At 42.3% G+C, this 21,677-nt stretch overlaps 3 protein-coding genes across 5 annotated transcripts; all 3 read right to left on the bottom strand.

The window, feature by feature from the left end:
* Nucleotides 1-100: 100 nt before the first annotated feature.
* arid1aa (AT rich interactive domain 1Aa (SWI-like)) lies at nt 101-13,549 on the bottom strand. 3 transcript variants are annotated; one of them, XM_020937632.2, is made up of 20 exons: nt 12,362-13,549; nt 10,518-10,733; nt 9,885-10,442; nt 9,693-9,788; nt 9,091-9,331; nt 8,822-8,911; nt 8,554-8,724; nt 7,479-7,794; nt 7,088-7,233; nt 6,715-6,800; nt 6,417-6,626; nt 6,132-6,336; nt 5,838-5,973; nt 5,542-5,711; nt 5,296-5,455; nt 5,070-5,195; nt 4,364-4,457; nt 3,456-4,284; nt 3,246-3,376; nt 101-3,168 (listed from the first exon to the last, which is right to left on the bottom strand). In XM_020937632.2, the coding sequence occupies exons 1-20, from the start codon at nt 13,265-13,267 to the stop codon at nt 1,306-1,308; spliced, it is 6,750 nt and encodes a 2,249-aa protein (XP_020793291.1). In that variant the 5' UTR covers nt 13,268-13,549; the 3' UTR covers nt 101-1,305. The 3 variants fall into 3 exon arrangements, with proteins under 3 accessions (XP_020793291.1, XP_055020110.1, XP_020793290.1); XM_055164135.1 differs by having other exon boundaries at nt 5,838-5,991; nt 7,091-7,233; XM_020937631.2 differs by having other exon boundaries at nt 5,838-5,991; nt 12,362-13,548.
* Nucleotides 13,550-15,418: 1,869 nt separating this feature from the next.
* gpn2 (GPN-loop GTPase 2) lies at nt 15,419-17,195 on the bottom strand. The gene is made up of 5 exons (XM_020937516.2): nt 16,502-17,195; nt 16,254-16,410; nt 16,013-16,173; nt 15,756-15,886; nt 15,419-15,522 (listed from the first exon to the last, which is right to left on the bottom strand). The coding sequence occupies exons 1-5, from the start codon at nt 16,919-16,921 to the stop codon at nt 15,450-15,452; spliced, it is 942 nt and encodes a 313-aa protein (XP_020793175.1). The 5' UTR covers nt 16,922-17,195; the 3' UTR covers nt 15,419-15,449.
* Nucleotides 17,196-17,235: 40 nt separating this feature from the next.
* gpatch3 (G patch domain containing 3) lies at nt 17,236-19,875 on the bottom strand. Its single transcript, XM_020937469.2, has 7 exons — nt 19,426-19,875; nt 18,608-19,059; nt 18,346-18,520; nt 18,160-18,219; nt 17,968-18,089; nt 17,769-17,896; nt 17,236-17,698 (listed from the first exon to the last, which is right to left on the bottom strand). Exons 1-7 carry the CDS (start codon nt 19,829-19,831, stop codon nt 17,497-17,499), a joined length of 1,545 nt encoding a protein of 514 aa, XP_020793128.1. The 5' UTR covers nt 19,832-19,875; the 3' UTR covers nt 17,236-17,496.
* Nucleotides 19,876-21,677: the final 1,802 nt, after the last annotated feature.

Genomic DNA, 21,677 nt, shown 5'->3' with positions numbered 1-21,677 from the left:
GGAAGTAAATTTTGATTTTGGAATGATTAACTTAAATAGTCTATTCTCAATATTATATTCAACCCCTTTCTAACATCACACAAACATCAAACAGCTTACGAAGATTTAATGTACATTTATTTTACCACGTGGAACATATAGTATAAAGATTTCATACTGAATAAATGATATTCATTGAGCCAAAAGGGAAGGGGAGGAATTTACATGTCTTAGCTACATCGTTTGAAATACAAATATGCAATCCATGACTGGAGAAAATTGTCAAATGTGTTTGTCTAATTTATTGTTGTACCAGTTTTGAGTCGTGTCTGCTGTACTACAGCGCTGTGAAGAGTCCGTAAGTGGTCTAATCAGGGACTGGAGGCCATGGATCAAACCCTTAGCAGCCTTTTTCCCTCACCAATACAAGTGTGAGGATAGTGACACAGACAGAGACAGACACAAAAGAAATGTAATGTACAACATTATATATACACCACAGCAACGCTGTATTTGAAGTTGAAAACCAGTCCTACAAGGTGATTTCTTTTCATAAGGGTGTCCATACAATCAAGGGATAAGAGGAGGTAAGGGTGTTGTCGGTTCTTGATACTTTGGGGAAGAAAGCCATATTCTGTTTTACACCAAACTAAATAGACCTCAGAACTCTAGAAGAGCTGCATCACCAGCTTCTGTGTGAGACGTGTTACAGAATGCTTACACTCAAGAGCAGTATGGTACAGAAAATGTCCTACAATCTACTGCACACTGCACAGGCCTCCCCAACCAAGTTGTATATTGACTGGGCCAACTGGCGAGACTCCAAACTACAGCAACTTCAACCAGTAGGCCACTTGTCAGTCTGCATCACCTCTGAACATTAACCAGTCAGACTCATTGTACCCTTGAAGGGACAGTTAGGGCACATCGGGTCTCCCAAACTCACTGTAAACGAGACAGCAACTTTGGTTACAGTTTTTGTTTTTCAGCTATTTATTTATTAATTCATTTATTTATCTGTTATAAAAGTACTTTTCCCCCAAGTGCAGAACAATCTCCAAACTGTAGCGCTTTGCAGTGTCATCCAGTTGGCAAACGCATTGCAAGTAGTGTCACTAGGTGGGCATTTTCTCAGAAGTCAATCACCACAGCACTGATTTTCCTCCTTGGGCAAGGGCAGCCTGTGGAGAGCTCAGTTTGGGATTTTTATTGTCTTTTATAAATTAAAACAGTCACTCTCTTTGCCCTGTTACTCACACTCGTCAGGTTAGCAGGAAAGGAGGGCAGGGCAAATGCTTGAAAAGGAGCCACAGCTCCCTACAGCTGTCATGACTGACCAATCAAAAATAGTACATCACAGATAACATGAGAAACCAGTGAGTTCATAAGGGGAGACACAGAAAGGTCAAGGAGTCGAGACTCATGTAGTGTGAACTCCGAGTGGTTCTCCTCCACCTTGGCTAAGGCGTGCAGAGCCCGAGCAGCTCGTCGCATCATGTCCGGGCTCGTAGGCTCAAAGTGCATCCCCTGTAGGTGAAGTAAGGAGCTCTGGCTCTGCTGCAGCTGTGTGGCGGCTAGACTGTCCTCAAGAAACCCCAACAGGTTACCTACACTGCCCTTTTGCACAGCAATGGCTCTCGCTGCAATAGTGTCACCCTGGGCCAGGTTTGCCAATAAAACTACAGCCATCTCCCTGCAGACTGCCACCTTCCGGTCACCTATTAGTCTAACCAAGTTTCCGAACAGCTTCTCTAAACGACTGAAGGGTGGAGTGGCCAGGATGAGGTCCACGTTGTTGTCTTGAATGCTGAGCTTGCTTAGTGTCTCCAGGACTAGTCTCTGAGGTGACAAAGCACTATGGGGGCCCAATGTGGGGAATGGGTCCTGGGCCTCAGCTGAGGGGCAGACTGCCCAGTGAAGAAGGCCATCCAACAGGGGCAAACAGATACTTTCCGAGTAGACAGACAGGTCTAACTGACCTGAGATATTTGCCAGAGTGACCAGTGTGTTCTCTCTGAGCAGCGACAAACAGTCCCACCACCACTCATCCCTTTGGCCTGGTCCCTCCTCTGAATCCTCCTCTTTTTCATATGTAAGCGGGGCCTGTTTGCGCTCAGGATGTCTGTGATGGAGCAGGATCAGACGTCCCAGCATTAGAAGCAATCCTGGGTGCTTTGACATTTCATGGTCATTGCCTGGAACAAACGATAGGCTTCGGATAATATTTGAAATGCAAACACATCGTCTTGCCAATGAATCTTGCCAATTAGCGATGGTTACGAGTGGCCCCTCATCTTTACTGTGAGGCTCGTCTTCCAAGATGGTGCCACCAGTCTGCTTTGATATCTGTGGTAATCCGCTGGTAAGTGAAGAATTTGATTTGTCAATTTCTTGTTGGGCTTCATGATTTTGAATTGGAGGCATTTCAGAATCATGGTTAGGATTATCTGCATTGGGAGATGGGGATTTTTCAATGTCATCTTTCTCAACATTCTCTGTGGCTGATGCTTGCTTAGGCTCTTCGTCCTTTGTTACTTCTCCCCCTTCTGTTATACAGGTTTCTTTGAGTTCATCTTCAGGGATTCGCCTCTTCAACAAACTTTGAGGCACAGGTATTCTTTCTCGTGGCTCCAAGAAATCCTTGCGAGGTTCAAAGTGCGTCTGGATGTGTTCAGTTGAGTCTCCACCTCCAGCACTCCAATGCAGTAAGCCACTGTCAAATTCTTGCAATTTGCCATGATTGTTGGACTGGGCAGAGGCAAAAGGGTCTTTTTTTCGTACCACTTTTAGGGGGAATTTATCAAACTTGCTTGCCTGTTTGGGTCTTTCATTTTCAAGTGAGGACTGCACAAAGTTCGCCTGTTCTGATGAAACTTTGCTCTTTATTTCATCATTTTCAGGTTTTTCTTCTTGACCCAAATTCCCAAGGCATTGCTCCTTTTCCTCCTCTTTTACATGAACTGGTCCCACAGCTTCCTGTTCCATCTCGTCATCGTCCTCCTCTTCCTCATCCTCCATGTCGTCTGCCTGGACCTCCAAGTCTATGTTGTCCAAATCTTCTTTCAATGCATTAGGATCAAGTAGCGTCCTCTGACCAGGGTCTCCCACCTCATACTCCCGCAGTATGCCAAATATTTCAATGAGGCAGCGTCTGAAGTACTCCACTAAAAGCTCAAGTAGACCAGGCAACTGAGGGAGAGAATGAAAAGGGCCTCATAAGACATAAAAACACATATGGTTTTAAAGTATTGTTTTTAAGTTCTTACCGTATTAAGATCGAATGTAGAAATACTACCGTCATCATACAAGAGGATGTTGATGGTATCTAAGGCCCAAGTACTTTCAGCTAACAGACCAGACTTGAGAGACATCATAACTCGCCATGCTTCAGGTGTTCCTAAAGACCAATTACACACAGTTAGAACAGAAAGAGCTACATGTAACAGGGTATGAAATGATACAAAAACATGACTTACCAATGTCTTTCATGGTTAGTCTTCGGCGTGGCTTAAGAACAGGCTGGGAGGCTTCTACAGAGCCTGGAGGGAAAGGCATATCTCTTCTGATTAATGGCGACTGCACTGAAGGGGGCACTATGTGAGATGCAGGAACAGGGGGACCTGCTTTTTGCATCTTCATCACTCCATGCATGAAGTGACTTTTACTTGGCGATACTCCACTGTCCATGGCACGTGGCATGGATGCTGGACTAGAAACCTGTGGAATGTGGTTCTGCACCCCCTGAGGTGACTGGTAGCCGGACTGTACAGAACGAGACAGGGGCTGCCCTGGCCCTGAAGGGCCATATGAAGGCTGCCGCGGGCCCATCTGACCACCCCATTGGCCGTCGTGATTCATCCTCTGCTCTGACGACATCATATCCTCGGAGCGGCTCATACCAGGGTAGCCATGTCCCGGTGGGGGTCCTCCAGGTCCACCCTGGCGGTTGGGGAAGTTCTGGTAGTTCATGTCTCGAGGTCCTTGCCACATGCCACCTTCTGGGCCTGGCTGCATCATTTGAGGTGGCATATTAGGTTGAGCATTGGGCCCAGTGACGCTCTGCATCCGCTCACGACCATACGGAAAAGGGAACTGATTGCCTGGACCAGGGGGGCGGCGATCAGAGCCTGGGTAAGGTCCACTGCCACCATACTGATTGTAAGGCTCCTGCTGTCCTGAAGAGGGGGCAGCTGTGCCTCCTGACTGTTGCTGTGGTGGCTGCTGTCCGCTGGGGTAGGGTGCACTATAGTCTGCTTCGTGACGCTTTGATGGAGGGTAGCCACCTTCAACAGGACGCTTGTAGTTCTATGGAAACATAAGTTACAAAATTTAGTCATTCATATTAAGAAGTTGACAACACAACAACAAAAGTTCAGAAAGTCACCTGTTGTTGTGGGTACATTCCTGGCTGCTGATTAGGATATGAGCCACTAGGGGGCGTTCCTTGTCCAGGATATTGATTAGCATAGGAATCATGCCTGCAAATATGTGATTTCATTAGTGCAACTAGAAATCCATTTTGTATCATCACCCTCAAGAAAAAAAACTACGTAAAACAAATATATATTATTTGTTGTACTACACTTCAAAACTGATTAAAGGTCAATTTCAGTCACATCTCACATGAAGCCACAAAGTTCATCTGTTTGAACAGCATAACACTAGCAATAAATATAAACGCATCATAATGCATCTTCTGCTGCATAAAATGTATTAACAATAGTATAAGGTTGTCAAAATGTTAAAATCATATAGTGTTAAGGGCACATAAATAAAAATGGGTGGGCGAAACTGGCGTGTTACAGTTTTGCTTTAAAATAAAATAAAGACATCAATTGATAAAACTCAAAGTTTTGTAACGGCAAAATTTACTATTTAACGTCAAGGTTAAACAATTCAAATTCAACTGAAACCCCTTCTTCCAGACTCTGAAAGTGTCTGCCTAGGTCAAGCAATTTTGCAATTAATTCAGATTAATAATCAACAGTCATTTGTTACAATTCATATAACAATTCGGTCAAATTTGCATTCAATTTGTTGTTCTAATTTGTTGAATTACAGCCCTAAAAAATGACTCATTGATAACTAACCGTGGCTGCTGGGGTGGGAAGCGATTTGGCGAATACATCCCTGTGTCGGCATTGGCAGGCATCATGGAGCTTGGCTGCGGTGCACTGGATCCCATGTTGCCCTCTGGGCCCATTCCTTGCTCTGGTCTGTGACACAAAGATTTTTGTTAGTTATAGTTATAGTTTTGACAAAATGTTAAATGACAAAAATAAACACTTGATTGTAGTAAAATAAAACAAATCTCACCTCCTGTCATAGCCAGGTCCGTACGGGTACTGTGGTCTGGGTCCCATTGGCATGGAGCTCATTGCCCCAGGTGTTCCTCTGTATGGAGGCTGCTGCTGTGGTGGCTGCTGTGGGGTCTCACTGTTAGGGCCCTGGTTCGCAGGTAGAAACTGCTCACCAACTGAATCATACACAAACGGACAAAACACATGAGTAGCTGAACAAACAAATAATGTAGCATCTTGTTATAAAATATTTTAAATGCACCTTTCCGCATATTACTGAAGGGATCTTTGTTAGGCTCGTAGGACCCCATACGCCCTGGCATGTCTGGATTGCCCATACCAGACTGATAGGCTGAGTTGGGGGTCATGTTCCTTCGTGGGAAAGCAGGGTCACTACTGTCAGAGAAAGGGTCTTGCAGGTTAACACTGCTCCTAAAACACAAGTAAAAACAAATAGAAGGGTTATTGGATTAATTACAAACTAGAATAGAAAGCACATTTTACCCCATTCATTCAACAGATTACATTTTCCTACAGCATGTTCTCCAAATGACCCACCTTGGCCCAGTTGGCATTGGAGGCATCTGTGAGTGAGGAGTGGAGGCCGGCGTGGGGGGCTTTAAGTCTCCACCCTCTGCCATGGAGCTGCTGGTGGACTGGGGTGTCTGAGGACCCTGAAGAGACCCTGACCCAGCTGTGGAGCAGAGGGACGCTTCAGTTCGAAATAAAGAAAGGGGGCAGAAAAGTGTGATAGATGATTTTAGTATGTTAAATTGGATTGGAGTACTGCAGGTGAGCATACAGATTACAGTATAAATCATACAGAGTGGCTAAAAAAAAAAACCCTCATACCTGGAGAAGGAGGTTGGACTTTAGGAGTTTGGTTCTTTTTGTTGTCTGCAAAAACCTCAGGAGGCGGATCTTCTCCACGTTCAATTTTGCATTCAAAGGCATACAGACATTGGATGTACTGTTTTTTCAAAGAACTCGCAGCGCTACTCGATGTTCCCACATTCAAAGAAGTTGCCAGATCACGCCACTTTTTATTCTTGTTAACCTGAATGAAGTATAATTACCAGTTACTTGAATAATCAGGACTTTTTTTTTTTACTTAATGAAGGTTAACAATGTATTTACCTGTGTCATGCCTCCAATCTCCTTAACCGACATGTACAATCGAAAGAGGTCCAATGGTTTGCGTCCAACAGCTGGCAAGTTTGTCATGCCCATCGCCTTTTCTTCAATGAAGGACAGGTAACGGTCAACCCACATTTTTCTATCTGGTTCTGGTCCAAGCTCATAGAGTCGTGTTATCTTGTCTGAAGTTGTGGTTGATGAATTTGATTTCTGTTTAAAATAAAAGAGAAAACACCCATCAAGTCTTTATAATATCTTGAAATCATATCAATTAAGTATTACTGTCAGGTCACATTACCTTTGACTTGGACTCTGGTTTTGGTGTTCCACTCCCATCTACTTTGTTGTTCATTTTGTTGTTCATCTCAGGACTTGGTGCCATACCTAGAGTGCATTAAAAAAATACTTAACACAAGTGTATGTTGACAAAAAATTACCACAAATCACAGTACCCCATAGAATAATATTATGGTGGTGTAACAAGGTCAATATTGCAACTTTAATGAAATTGATTTTGGATTTTTTGGGGGGATTCAAAATTATTACAAGTTCTAATTCATAAAAGAATATAAAGTACTCCTGGCTTTCTTCTTTTCAATATAAATTTTTATTTAAATGAATGATTATAGCATTGTAAAGTACACCAATATACAGAAAAAAGCATAACTTACCACCTGAATTATTGGCCATGTTAGGGCCCATGGAATAAGGCGATCCTCCTTGAGCATTCATCATTCCCGGCATGTTGTTCATGGCAGGACCGTAGGGGGGACCAGACCCCATCATCCCTTGAGACATGTTGGGGTATCCAGGCATCCTGAATTAAGAGTTTGAAAGGTGAGACTTGTCTCCTTCAGGTATATTTTTACACAACTGCTGTGTTTGCTGTGACATCACAACATTAAATTGTGTAGTGTTTAACTGAGTCGTCAACATGAAATAATCCTGGACATTGTGGCTACTATAAATCATCAGTTTTATTATAGTTGATACAGGATTACTAGCCCCTTTCCCACCTGAGAGTCAGTAAATTAAAAGAATAAAAACAGCTAATACACCAACCTGTTGTGCATGGAGTTGGTGCCAGGATGTTGCATGGTGGCTGGGTCCTGGGGCTTTCGGTTCATGCCTGGAGGTGGACACATTCCTGCGCCTACCTGATGCGACATGTTGCCCATGTTCGGAGGCATATTGGGGTTCATGTTGGGAGCCATATTGGGGCCGTAAGGTCTTGCTCCCATTTGATTTGGAGGCATTCTTCCTGGAGGCATGCTGCCATAAGGGGGGCCTCCACCTTGTCCAGCCATGGGGTTCATTGGGCCCATTCCAGGTCCTGGGTAGTTGGCATTGGGCATATAACCAGGCTGCCGCGGATAACCTTGAATACAAACAGAAGGTTTGATGCCTTTATTATTTAAGTCAAACAATATAAAAAATAGAGTTGTCCAAAAAGATGCCCAGATACTAGTCAATACTAATTTAATTAAACAAAATGTAGAAACTACTGTATATACTCAATTGAAAAATAAAGTAAAACCCTTCCTTTCTGACTTTTCCCAAGTAGTTATAGGATTGTCTATTGAACTACTATGCAACTGGTACCAAAGTGAAATATTAAACCAATGTAATATTACTGAATCACTTTAAGGTCCTGCAACATACAATACTGGGACATTTCAATGAATGGCTCTACTTACAAAATGTATGTACTAATAAAAGTGTTTATATTAGTTAGATTGAGTGAATAGTTTTTTCCTGGTGTCATTCAATAATACTTTGTGAACAGAAAGCAGTTACTTAAAATTATGTGTCTTTACTTTTTAAAAACATGTATTACTAAAATTTAAGTAGCAGTTCAAAACTCAAAGCAACAAGCTTTCGTCATAGGCCCTGACAGAAGGCTGTGCTACGTCAGCTGACTCTCTGCTTCGTGGCTATAAATAGCTGCAACAGAATAGTCAGAGAGGAACCAGCAACAGCATGGTATGAAGATACACTAGACTCCACTGGAGAAGTTAACAATATATTTCAGCCCATTGTACATCTTGCATACAAAGATTTACCAGAAAGATTACTACAACATGCCACACAATTCTAAGACCAGAATACAGACTGTTATACAGACTGAAGTGCAAACCTTGTGGGCCATACTGTCCTCCAGGTTGTCCATAACCGCCCATAGAATTGTTCTGCTGATATGGACCCATTCCATGATGCATCTGCCCTCCAGATGACTGTCGAGGCGACAATGCAGAAGCTGACTGAGGGGAGCCATAAGGTGGCATCTGAGGGTTTCTCTGCATAAAACCTTCAATGGGACACAGACAAGAATAGTAATGAGTCTGGTGTGTGTGTACAAAGTGCAACATGTAGTCAACTGAATCGTAATCAAATGAAAAAGATACCTCTGTCCTGGGCCATGGGAGACTGGCTCATAGCTGGATGTAAGCTTCCATCCGATTGCCCACTGGATGGCCTTGGAGGCATCTGAGTGCCTGAAATGACAATATAGTAAGGAATAATGATCTGATTAATGAAACTGGGTCCTACTAAACAAATTTTAAAATTATGGGCATTCAGACCATTTCCCAAAACTACAATACATCTATAGAAGACCACCTCTAGACAATATTTAAAAGAAACACATCATTTCACAATGCAATGCTTGACCCACCTGGCATGTTGGCAGGTGACAGTGGCCCTGTTCGTGGTGTGCTGGCACTAGCGGGAGAGCCAGCAGGGGAAGGTGAAGGCCCTCGGATGCCTGGGAGATGGGGTGATGTGTGTGGAGAGAAAGGCGACTGGGCGGGGTTGCTTTGCTCTCCTTGGCTACTCGACACTCCTGAGGTGCTCACGCCAGGACTCAGGGCTCCCTCTGTCCCTGTGGGCAGGTCATCGATGGACCCTGACAGGTCCTAAAATAACAAACACAAATGTGAATGAATGAATAAAAGTAGAAAGCTTCCAAAAGTGAGAGGCAAAAATGACCAAAAACATTTCTAATTTAATACTGCTATTTTTTCACGGAACCACCAACGTGGTTGTAACTAAATCTGGACAGAACTAGAACATATGTACATATTATAAACAGCCCCAAGGCCTTTGTCCTTCACAAAAAATCTATTAAGCTGCATCAGCAGTTAACAGCAGTACTGCGTTCAGATTTAACTTCCCCTTTGCTTCTTCACTTTGGTTAGTAAACAAATAAACACACAGGTCAAAGCCACGGGGACAGAGGTTTAATTCCTCCACATGCAATATTCCAGTAAAACTTACTGGAAGGCTGGATGGACGGCCTTGGCCGTCATCAGTGCCAGATTTAGGTTGAGAAGATGGAGGAACATTAGACTGAAATGAGTCCTGGGATACCTCCTAAAAGGCAATATAAGACATGCTTAAGTGCACCTGTAGGAAAAATGTAGTCTACAGAAAAAGGTGTTTAAAAAAAATGTCTACTGAGGCCAGTACCTGCTGCTGAGGAGGAAACCGCTGATAAGGTGACTGTTGTGCTTGCTGCTGAGATGGCGGACCCTGGGGGTAGGCAGACTGGTTCTGTGGATGAGACGGCTGAGATTGGACCTGCTGTTGCTGTGAGGAGGGCGGCTGGGAGCCCGCGCTGGACCCCGGGTAGTTGGACTGTGATCCAGGAGGAGCTGGTGAAGTCTGTGGTTGGCTTTGGCCTGGAGGTCCCTGCTGTGGAGCATAGGGCGAATGGCCGGACTGAGGGGCAGGTGGTTGGGAATAAGGAGGCTGAGACTGTGGGGGTCCCTGTGGTGGGCCTGGCAGTGGCCCCTGTGTCTGAGGGGGCATGTGCTGCTGCTGATAGGGTGGCCCTCCCTGTGTGTGAGGGCCAGACGCTGGAGGGTGTTGCTGCCCTGGGTAAGAGGCCTGGCCTCCGGTCTGCCCTGGTTGGGGCTGGGAATAGGGACTTTGTTGTGAGTGAGGACTTTGGCCAGGCTGGCCATAATAAGGTGTCTGGCTTTGAGAGCCATAGCCTCCTGGACCCTGCTGTCCATAGGATCCCATCTGAAAAAATAATAACATGAATAACAACTTAGAAGTTTATGCACTCAAAAAGAAACAAAAACTAGGGAAAAGTACCTGGCCATAAGGCATGCTTCCCATGCTTCCCGGGGAACGTCCTTGCATTCCTAGTGGATATCTTTGGGGTCCAGGAGGGCCGTACCCCTGGCTAGTGTAACCTGGGCCCTGCTGGGGGCCTGCAGGAGCCCCTTGTTGAGATTGCTGCCCATACGGACTTCCTGCTCCATAGGGTTGTCCCCTCATCTTTCCCATTGGGTCCATGGGACCAGTTGGCTGGACAAGAAGACAGAAAAATACAACTTTAGTAGATGAAAATGAAAACTATTGACATGTGTCCACACTGCCACAAAAGGACTTCCCACGGTCATTACTAAATTTTGCAGAGTTCAGTGGTTACAGAAATACATTTCAAACTTTGTCTGAACTTAAATAAATACCAGCTGTGCTTCTGTTTGGGGTCAGATCCAAGTGCCTTTTCCCCCTAGAAGTCTGTTTGGCTCTGAATGAATGACATCAGGAATAAAATGTAACACTGACAACAAAAAAAGATACAAACTATGAACAGTACAGGCAGTACAAGTTCAACCTTCATATTATCTTTTTCTAAACTAGAGACCAAAGAGGCATGTTATCCAAATACATAGATTAAAAAGAATCACTGTTGTACTGCTGATGACTTGTACTCAACAACTCTTCTGCCAAGAGATCAGATGACCTATGTGATCCAATGAAGCCAAATAAATAAGGGCGGCACATGGCTAATCTGCATAAGACAGAGAAAACTAAACTCCCATGGCCAAGAAACCTGAAGATAGGCTTATAGCAACTGACTTGAGAGGAAGATGGGGAGTTGTTTAAATGTTACACAGCAGTAAGAACAAGTAATCTCCTAAATAGGGTACCAGAGATGTTGAGCTGTCCCTCAACATCAAGGACAGATACAGGCTTGCAGAAAACACAATATCATATGTGCAATAATGCATTTTTATGATATTCTACCATCTCAACAGTAAAAGAATATATGTGAGAGTATGCATATTTCAGCTACCTTTTATGACCCCGTGATGAGTTAATGTTGTGTGCTACTGTTATCACCAGTTGCCCGCATCACATGTAATTATAAATGGCCATGAGCAGGGGCTGAGGAGCCAATCAGATTTGAGCTAGCATGTCAACTCAAGACCAACTACCTCCTGGCTTTGACAGCAGGATTTTACCTCCACAATTCAAATCCCAGAGCAAACTGCGCTCTGCAGTCACTCATCTACAGCGCTGTTTATCAGCCGCTCGGAGACGGAAATGCCGCTCAAGATCAAAAGAAAATACAGACTACAAACACGTTGAAAACATATTACAATACTTCACAAGACCCTCAACAAAACACTAACAACCTTTATTAACAATAACTTGATTAGCAACACATTCCAAAAGATCGCTTATCATAAACAGGCCGAAGGTAAACATAAAAAGGAGGCAATAACCTTCATCCAGTAGTTTACTTAATAAGATTCTACACTTGTCGAAACATTACTCACCAACCAATTTTGAGAAAATGCATTTGGGGTTCAGCAATATCGCAGGTTACGAGACGGAAAGCTAGCTCTTGCTTAACGATTTGCATTATTGCCCCTTTTCAAAGTCGGGCCTTCTCAGCTTCCCTGATGCTTTAACAACGTTACCATCGTTGTATTTTGTCAAAATATCACCATCTACCACAGCTGACACCTTAAAACAGCACATTTTAGATAGTTTGTTGTAAAGGAAAACACACACGAGAGGCAGCCATTTTAGAGTCTTTGCGAACTAGTATCAGACAATGGCTGGCCTACAACGTTATGTAGCGGCTAAGAGAAGGAAGAACTGGCAAAAGCCCACAAACCCGTGTAATTGTGTGACTTTACCTGGTTTCTACTTAGTGGCTGCCCTGCACTTCCAGGGCTCATAGGTGACGGGTGATGGCTTCTTTGTTGCCAGCCCGTATTGCTCCCTCCGTACTGAGCGCTACTGCCCATGTCTGGTCCCTTACTAGCGCCTTCTTGGCTACCGTAGTCGCTGGAGGGATAGTTCGGATAACCCCGCGTTGAGCTGGGTGAAGTTAGTAGCTTATTAAGGGTCGGTGTAGATGTTGGCTGAGGGTTTCCAATATTATATCTCTGGTTATTATAAGAGCCTGCCATAGCAGTGGGTCCTCCCGCTGGTGGCTGCTGTTTAGCTGACTGTCCCCCAGCTGTCGGCGCCTGGTTACTGCGCGGGGAGTTCATGCCGTACGCCTGGCCCGGATAAGGAGTCCTGTTCGGGAATGGGCTGTAATTGTACTGGTGGTTCGAAAAGCCATGTTCGTGGGAATTAGGTTGATAAGGGTCCATCATATTGCCTTGCTGTGCGACCGGACCCGCAGCAGCTGCCATGCCAGGGCTTTGTTGTCCGCCATGTTGATGAAAAGGCCGACCGTAGTGCTGCCCGTATCCGTACGAAGGTGGCGGAAAAGCAGAACCGTGGTGGTGTACCAAACCGGGATGGTTATTTCCCTCTGGTCCTATAGAGTCATTCTGGTTATTATTGTTGGCTCTGGGTGCGTTCCCATTGCCGTTCTTCATCTCAGGTTCCCCTCCTCCCCCTGCATTTCCACCGTCGGCCGCGTCCTGCAGATCTCCTCGTCCCGGTGAGCCGCTGTCCAAACCCGGCTGTTTCTTATCCGACTGCTTGTCTCCCGGTACCGACTCCTCTTTAGGTTCTCGATCCGGTCTTTTAAGCTCGGAAGGCGGGCTAGTGTTAAGAGTGGTGGCGCTGGCGACCTGAGCGGCCATGATATACCCCCCCACCTCACTCCCTCTCGGCGAGTCACTCACAATCAAAAGCGAGCATTGAATAGAAAGAATTGTTTATAACCATTTATCCTTGTGTCGATTCATTCCCGCCCCTTAAACCGGACCAAATCCGGCCGCCATCCCCTGGTTCCGGGTCCGTTTAGGGCTTAAGAAGTGATGGAGGCTCCATACAATGCGTAAAGAGCGACAGAAATTGTTGTGGGAGTTGTGTTAGTGAGCCCGGGTAGAGGCAGGGAGCGAGCCCAACCAACACGAGGCTTCGCTACATACAGCCATTTTACTGAGCCGCACGGTGGGCTGTGAAACACGGGCTGGACCAGGCCTATGCGAACCGAACTGGGTCAGCCACTCTCACGCTGTGTTTTAGCCTCATCATAGTTTATGTTTCTCTTCATTCTTATAAGAAAAAAAGTAAAATTAAAACCTACATAATTTTAGCTATTATCCAATTTAGCGTAATAATAGTTCTATTCTACAATTTCACCTTGGATAATATGTTTTATATTATTATAATATGTACATATTATCTAGATGACAGCTTGAGAAAAGTAAAAATACAACTACCTGATTTTAACTACTCAAACAGCATCTTTTATTCTAATTTAATGGACTTGTAGGCATATTCCCAGGTTTTAAAAACATTGTAATGTATTTCATTTTATAACGTTACGAAAGTAAAAGGCATGACATGACATTTACATTAAATTTATTTCAAATGTATATACAATTCCACAACTTGAACATTGTGTGTTTTCAATAATTCATCTCAACTAATAGTATAGTTATAAAGGCAAGCAAAGGCAACGCGCTGTTTCTTATCCAGAGCAGAAGGAGGAAGCCTTGCAGCAAACGAGACTACCAATGCACATTCCCTGTTGTTCCCTCCCCAGCCCGCTCTGCTCTGCTCTGCTCTGCCACCCCCTCTCCGCGCTGTCTGTCTCTCACTCCGGCAGAAGCACTCCGGTGTGGGGGGATGGGCGCAGACTTCAGCACTCTCTCACCCTGCAACATTGAACTACGCGCACACAAAACCACCCTTATCTTGTGACAGAGATAGGATTTTAAAATAGTTTTTAAAGTCTTCAAACAGTGCGGAACAAGCCTGTTTATTCAGTTTTATCATCTAAGTCGAATAAAACAGGCATTTTGCCACAATGTTGCGCAGAGCAAAAGGCAGGGGTGGATGGTAATGAGAAGTGTGTGTGTGTGTTAGGTTGACTTCTATTCTCTTGCAACAAATTCAGGGAAATTGTGCTGAAAATGGCATGTTTAAGTTATAATATTTGCTGTTTAGAATAGCATAGATTAGAATACAAAACAGTGTGGTTTATTGAATCACTCATCAACACTGTAAAAATAGTTTTCCTGATGTAGGTTGTAACACACAGGCACACACATACCTCTAGGGGGCATGAAGGAAAAAGACAGGAAGTAGCAGTGAGAAGGTATACTTGATCACATGTACAAACATAGGAACACAATTTAACATTCCGCCTGACACACCCCCTAATCCTACTTCAAGAGCGCATGCATTTCCAGGCGACTTCCAAATGCGTCTATGCATAATTTCACTGCCACATACACCATGGGGTTAATATGATTTCTCCACACCACTGTGAGCTCTCAAAGTAGATCACGCTTGATCTATGAAAAATTCACACAGAGAAAGCTTTACATTGGTAGCATATATAGCCTACACTTTTATGTTTGTTTTGTTATAACTAAATAATGGTTGTTTTTTGATTAACAGGACATTCAGATTCGTCCAGGCACAAATACAGCATATAGAAACGAAGCCTTTTCAAAAAGACGCTTCTATCTGAGAGACCAGACACGGGGCCAGTTGTGCAGAAACACAGATTTAATGTGGCTTCCTCTCCCCGCCTGACTTAATTTTTCTGCTTTGGCAGCTTGCAAAAGTCGGAGCAGATCCTGTGGACGTGGGAGGAGAAATTGCTATCACATGTGCCATCTGCTGGGCAAAAGATATACTGAATTGGTGAGATTTGTTCTTGGCCAAAGTCATCATTGTTTATAAGATTTTCTAACATACAATTCTGATTTAAGTTCCCTGAAAACACAAACTGCCCAAGGAATTATATATAATGTCAACATCAAGCAAGACAGAGGCAGTTTTTACATTTTTTTTTAATATTACATTTTACAGTTCCATCATTTCTTCTTCCACACTCTTTTTGCTGGTTTCAACATATCTCTCTTGCACTCCAAGTGTCCTATAGGGTGAAGGGTTAAGGAAAATGAAATCACCATTCAAGTGACTATGCTGCTTTGAACATTTTGAAAATACTGGCCTCTCCAATTTTACATTGTCTAAAGGAATTAAGAGTGCATTGTTCTTTTAACTTCTCTAAATAGTAGATACACTGTAGTCAGGTCCTGTAAACATTGACATTACTTTCAATAAGGCATGCTACAGTGAGTCACTTGAGTGAATAGGAAAGGATACGAGTCAAACTGGAAGTCTGCCCCCACAGCTGCTGACATCATGGCCTGCAGATTTCTCTCCTCCAAATCACCAAAGCAGTAGCCGTTGGCCTTGTCCACTGCTCGTAAGACCTGAATCATGCTTTCTTTATCCTTTAAATGCAAAACCAAAACAAGAAAAGAACTGAGGACCACAAGCTCCAAATTTCAAGCTTGATAGTACACTGAATGTGTCCATTTACAAATATACAAAAAGGAAAACAAAATTATCTAGGATACCTGTACATTAAGAGGTACAAAAGACACCAGGCTGTAGTCTTGAATGACTTCTGCCAACTTCTCATTAAGATGTCGAAATTTCTTAAAGAATGGGTCTGAAGCAAGATGGTCAAGAAGATATGACAAGTCCATAACTTCTGTATAGAAGTCGAGATTGAATGCTGTAAAAACAATATAAAAATTATGGTGCTGTTAAGAAACCAGTAATTATACATTTTGCACAATAAAAATGTAGACCGACCAAGTTTGCCATATTGCTCAATTATGTCCATTTTGGAGAGAACGTTGACATGAGGAAGCTCCACATGCAGCATGGTGGACAGAGAGGTGCAGAGCACAGAGATGAATTTGGCTGGGTCAGTGCAGTAATGAGAGTCCACAAGATGCACGGCTGTCAACTGAGCAGGAGAGAAGCAATCAACAAATACCACAGCAAACATTCAATATTAAATAATATATAAATATATATGAAATTTTTAAAACACTTACCCTGAAATTCCACTTGCCCAACTGTGTGAATATATCTTTTACAGAGCTTTGGTGCGTGTATAGCTCTACTTGTCCAGGACAATCAAATAGAAAATAACAGTCACTGTGTTTACTGAGCTTCTTTTCAAGCCAGTCCAGGTTTGCTTGTAAATACTCCATACAGTACAGGAGTCCTCCATTAGGTCCAAGTTTCAAACCGTCCATGACATCGTCCAGAGTGACCAGCTCAGAGACGTCCACCTCACAAGGGTACGGGAGACCCTCGTTCGCAGGGTCCATGTTCACCACGATCACTTTTCGTCCCAAACCAGTTAAAAACTGCTGCATCCCTTGGCAATAAGTTGTTTTACCAGAGCCTGGTGGTCCAATGACTACCTGACCAAAGCGAACGGAGGGCTTTGGCCCTTTCTGAGTGGACATTGTTTATTTCCAGATACGTGTTTTAAAATATTGAGACCAGCAACATCACATTTATAGAGTAACTTTGATCAACTGTTTAATGCCAAGACACGACGACAAAATTACTTAGCGTTGCGCTTACTTTACGCATGGCTACTTGAACTATTTGTTGTGATTTTGTCCATTTTTTACAGCCCAGGCTTAGTGAGTTTGTATGAGTATGTATGAGTAGTGATAAAAACATTTACCGTATGCCGCCGTGGAATACTTTAGCTTAACTTGTAGCGACGCTAAATGATGCACTTCCGGGTCACAAAACAAGCCCGACAAAGCAAGACTTTTTCATAATTTATTGTATGTTACTGTAAATCAAGAAATATATACAAAACTATAGATACATTTGAGAAAAATCAATGCTGAGGGTTAATTGTTTAAATCTGTAAATAAATTATATATACATATATAAATTATAATAATAAAAGAACATTGTTAAAATAAATGCAACAGACAACATTTTTGTTTTGTACTTTTATAGTGGACTTTTTTTAAAATTACTGTTAATCTAAACGTTTTCGTTTAAAAATATTAAAATTCTTTCATTTCAGATTTTCATGTCCTCTTCTAGGTCCTATACTGCCCCCAGGCTGCCAACCTCGGTATTTCATGCTGGTGGAAGGTTGCCGACGCAACAAACTATCCCCTCCATCAATGTCTTTTGGCTTGTCATACACTGTGGTTATGAGAAAGTCTGGTTTTGATTTTTTTGTTGGATGCAATAGCAATTTCTCTCCGTGATACCTACAAAAAAGTCCTTTATTACAACACATTTGATTAATATACACAGTAGCCTATAAAAAAAGCTTTTTACCCAAATCCTCTTTTGCAGTTTGGATGTTGGCCCTCATTTTCTAAGGCTTCAGGCATTCCAGTTTGACTGCTTCCTAAACCTTCACCATCCTTCCAACCCTGCTTCTCCATCAAACGCCGTCCAAAGCCCTGCAATAATAATGTTTTACACCACATCGTTGGCACATGCTTTCAACCTATGATTAATCTAATAATTCTACCTTAGTGAACCTCTCAAATTTTCCAATAGATTGGCCTTGATCAGATCCATCTTCAAGACCATCTCGCAGTCTTTTTTCATATCGCATACGGACAAAATCACGAGCGTCCATGTCACCACCATCTGTAATATTAATGTAACCAAAATTAATGTATAATGCAAAAGCAGACTTTAATTTGTGAACATGTGATACCTTTATCGTAGTAAACACTCATGTCAACATCCCAGTCATCTGCCGTTTGTTCATCAAAATCTAAGAAATGTGAATAATGTGTTCATTATTTTATATTTGTCAAAAACTGTGTTATCAAAGATACTTCTTTAAGTCTTAAACAAAATAATTTAATCTAACTTGTTGCACAAAATAGGACAAACATACCTCCTTCCTCCTCCTGCCAGTACTGAGCATCTGTGTAAAACACCAATCCAGGACCCCCCTTTTCCCACTTTAACTCAATTTCTTCTTCAAAGAGCCTCTCTTTGGTCCGTTCCTGGCTGGTTACATCTTCATGTAAAGCCTCATGGCGCTCCCACTCTTCACAAAAGTCATCATCCTACATGTGATCATTTAAATAAGTAAATAGATACAACATTTTTTTTTTTTTTTTAAATATGGTTTCTAAAATATATTTCACACTTACATCATCAGCATCAGACTGTGAGTCTTCTTCTTTAGTTTCTGGTTCTTCTGCATTTTCTGTCTGAGTGCTATCATTTGGCTTCTTTCTCTGTGAAAATGAAGGAGCTAAAGTGCCTGAGCCTGATATTTCATGCCCTGCTGCTGTTAAAACAGTTTCTTCTGTGGCTGGTAGAATGCAAGTGTTGTGATACTGAAATGGCACATTCCCGTAACGACGATTGGAGCTGGTTTTGGGAAAAACTAGACCCAGCTTCTTTATGAGGCGTGGAGGAAGGCGACATGATTGAATGAGCTGGAGGAAAACTGTTACTGGAGTGCCTACATTTCCATTTGGCATCAAAGCTGGTGGATTTAATTCTGATAATGTTTTGAGGTCATTCTCTGTGAAATGCTCCGACAGTGATACACGGCGACGCTGTTCAGATTTTGTCTTATATGGAAAAGACCTTTCACCTGAAAATGAGAGAAAAGAATGTGATATGCAATTTTCTTTTTGTTTTGTTTTTTGTTACGTTAGGAAACAGTAACACATGGGCTCAGCTCATGTTGTGGCTATTTGCTCAAGGGCAGAATGACAGAAGTGGTCAATCAATATAATTTGAAATAAAATTGGCAGCCACGATCATCCTGCCAAAAAATTTGAAAAAAGCAAAGATTCTGACTGGCACATTACAGCAAGAACAGTAACTTTTCTGGTGAAGGGCCTGCCCAATGCTCAGTAATGCCTCAAGACATAGAGACAAGCAGGTAGCAGAACCTCCACCAGAAAAGTTACACAGTGCATCTATAAATAACACTAATAACACCAATTATGGCTACCTTTGTCTTGTGAAACTCTGATTCTTTTGATAACACAGCGTCTGGTTATCCAATTTCCCTTTGAGTCAATCCAGTGATTTCCTGAATACATCTTTACAAATCTGTCCGCATGTGGAGGGTGGACAGAAACAATACAACAACAGGATTTCACCGTCTTCCTCTGGTCGATATCGTTCGGGGTTCGTTCACTCGGAGCGGGGGTCTCAGAGCTTGGTGCCTCGCTGTCCTCATTTGGGGGCTTTTCAGCCTCTTTAAGAACTTCTGGACGGTGGCGAAAGTGAAAACAGTTAAAACCACCACTTTCTATAAATTGGCTAAAATAATTTCTCAGATCTGCGGAGCGAAATACCGGGGGAATGTTACAGATCGCAAAATATGCGAGAGGCACAAATTCAGCTTCCGCCATGTTTGTTTACAGCTGTAACGATCTGACGTCACATCCGGTGTCCTGTATTTTACCCAGCCTCTTCCTACTTTTTATAGTATAAGTTAGGATATAATATTATTTTATTGAACAGCTGCAAAATACACCCAGCTTTTAATTTAAAATGACCATATTTGGGCAACTAAATTGTGATGATTAAATGGTGCAGGGAGCAGATAAAATGCAAACTTTCTAGTCTTATGTTTTTGTATTTAGGCTAATAATAATTAAAATGCATGATCGCCATACACACCATAGAAGACAATTAATAATGGGGTACATAGGCCTATATGTGAAACACCGAGTCTCTTCACAATACAATGTAGCCTACTTTTTGACCACTACTGTGCTAAAGTTCATTAACCCCCAGGCTAATGCTTTCTTTGGCCTTCACCTACGATTTTATCATTGTGTTGTGATAGTAATGGGCCTAGGTCATAAAGCAGGACTTGTGTCTGAACCCTGACATCACTTTTACACGTTCCATAAAATATTGCCTACTGTGCATTAGTCATTATTTTATATTACAATAAAGTTTTTTAATAATTAAATAAAACATAACCATGAGAAGCATGGCATAAATCACAAATTAAATACATAAATAATGAATCTATTGTATGTCCAAATATATGGATTTTTACTATATAATTCTTACCTGCCCTGTACCTCTTTATTGTGGGAAGAGTATTATAATGCCACATCTTGGATGACAAGCAGAACTTTATTAGAACTTTGTTCAGATTACGTTGTATCCGGCTGTTTAAAACACATCCATTTGTCCATGAGTGGGTCCATATACCTACTGCAGATGAAGGTGAAGTGTCAGGTGGCACATCATGTCCATCACACTCATGAGCACAGCACAGAGGGTTCAACGGCCTCACAACCAAAGTAAGTGGTAGAAAAAATCGATAATAACTGGCAAAAGGTCCATGTGAATTTAGGTGTGAAACTGTATTGCTAGAATAGAATTTTAGATGCATTTAATTAGAATAACACTTACTTTACAGCATAACCAGCTTCCCAAAGATTAAAAATGGGCCATTTCTCATAAATAGTTTAGGTAAACAGTCCAGATGTTAAAATTGAGGTGAGGGGCCTGTCTGAATTTTGCATACATTTATGTTTTAAGGCTTTGTAACAACCAAACACCAACTAAAAACAAAAAATAGATTAAAGTACAGAGTGCTGTCTGTCAGCACAACTGTGATGGTGCTTTTTACCATCATGTCAAATTTTAGACTACACCCTATGGTATAATTCAGTGAAATTCTAGTGGCACCATTACATCATGTTACTGCACCCTTCATGTGTCTGTCATTCTTGGATTCAGAGACAGCAGTTGATCCAATTGTATAAAGGAGTTTTTTTTTTTTTTACAGTCTTGGCTCAGATAAGTGTGTGTCCTCCGTGCCCGTCTCTGACTGCTCCTAGCCTCTATAAACACAAGTTTTATCACAGGCATTTACAACTGTCCGTGTGTGTGTGTGCTGTAGAAGCTCTTGAGTGCATTGTAGGTCATTGTTCAGTAATGCTCACATTCTTGAGCCTGACTTGTGAGACTTCACATTTGAAATATTTGATTTGAAGGAGCACCACTTTGGCTGCTTTCCTACATAGGAATGTTATACATATGTTATACATTAAAATATGACATTTAATTTATCTAACCCCCGTCGTTCTCTACAATGGCATCATGATAAAATGTTAAGTTTGCACTATATTTATGTCCACATATGGATGAAAGGTTTATTTTTTTCCATCAAAAACATATCACATGTATCACATGTTTGGGACTGTATATCATAAGAAGTAATGATCCATATTA

This window comes from Boleophthalmus pectinirostris, unplaced genomic scaffold (assembly GCF_026225935.1).
Source record: "Boleophthalmus pectinirostris isolate CB_2022bp ecotype Guang Dong unplaced genomic scaffold, ASM2622593v1 HiC_scaffold_6, whole genome shotgun sequence".
Taxonomy (NCBI): domain Eukaryota; kingdom Metazoa; phylum Chordata; class Actinopteri; order Gobiiformes; family Gobiidae; genus Boleophthalmus; species Boleophthalmus pectinirostris.
This window is presented reverse-complemented; position numbering and strand designations above follow the sequence as displayed.

Coding starts and splice junctions, on each gene's coding strand:
- arid1aa (XM_020937631.2), bottom strand. CDS start 13,267: ATGGCCGCTCAGGTCGCCAGCGCCACCACTCTTAACACTAGCCCGCCT. Junction 6,627..6,714: donor AACCAGAGTCCAAGTCAAAG/GTAATGTGACCT, acceptor TATTTTAAACAG/AAATCAAATTCATCAACCAC. Junction 5,712..5,837: donor CCAATGCCAACTGGGCCAAG/GTGGGTCATTTG, acceptor CTTGTGTTTTAG/GAGCAGTGTTAACCTGCAAG.
- gpn2 (XM_020937516.2), bottom strand. CDS start 16,921: ATGTCCACTCAGAAAGGGCCAAAGCCCTCCGTTCGCTTTGGTCAGGTA. Junction 16,411..16,501: donor TGGGCAAGTGGAATTTCAGG/GTAAGTGTTTTA, acceptor TCTCCTGCTCAG/TTGACAGCCGTGCATCTTGT. Junction 15,887..16,012: donor TTGTACCTCTTAATGTACAG/GTATCCTAGATA, acceptor TTGCATTTAAAG/GATAAAGAAAGCATGATTCA.
- gpatch3 (XM_020937469.2), bottom strand. CDS start 19,831: ATGGCGGAAGCTGAATTTGTGCCTCTCGCATATTTTGCGATCTGTAAC. Junction 17,897..17,967: donor AATTTGAGAGGTTCACTAAG/GTAGAATTATTA, acceptor TTATTATTGCAG/GGCTTTGGACGGCGTTTGAT. Junction 17,699..17,768: donor AACTGCAAAAGAGGATTTGG/GTAAAAAGCTTT, acceptor ACTTTTTTGTAG/GTATCACGGAGAGAAATTGC.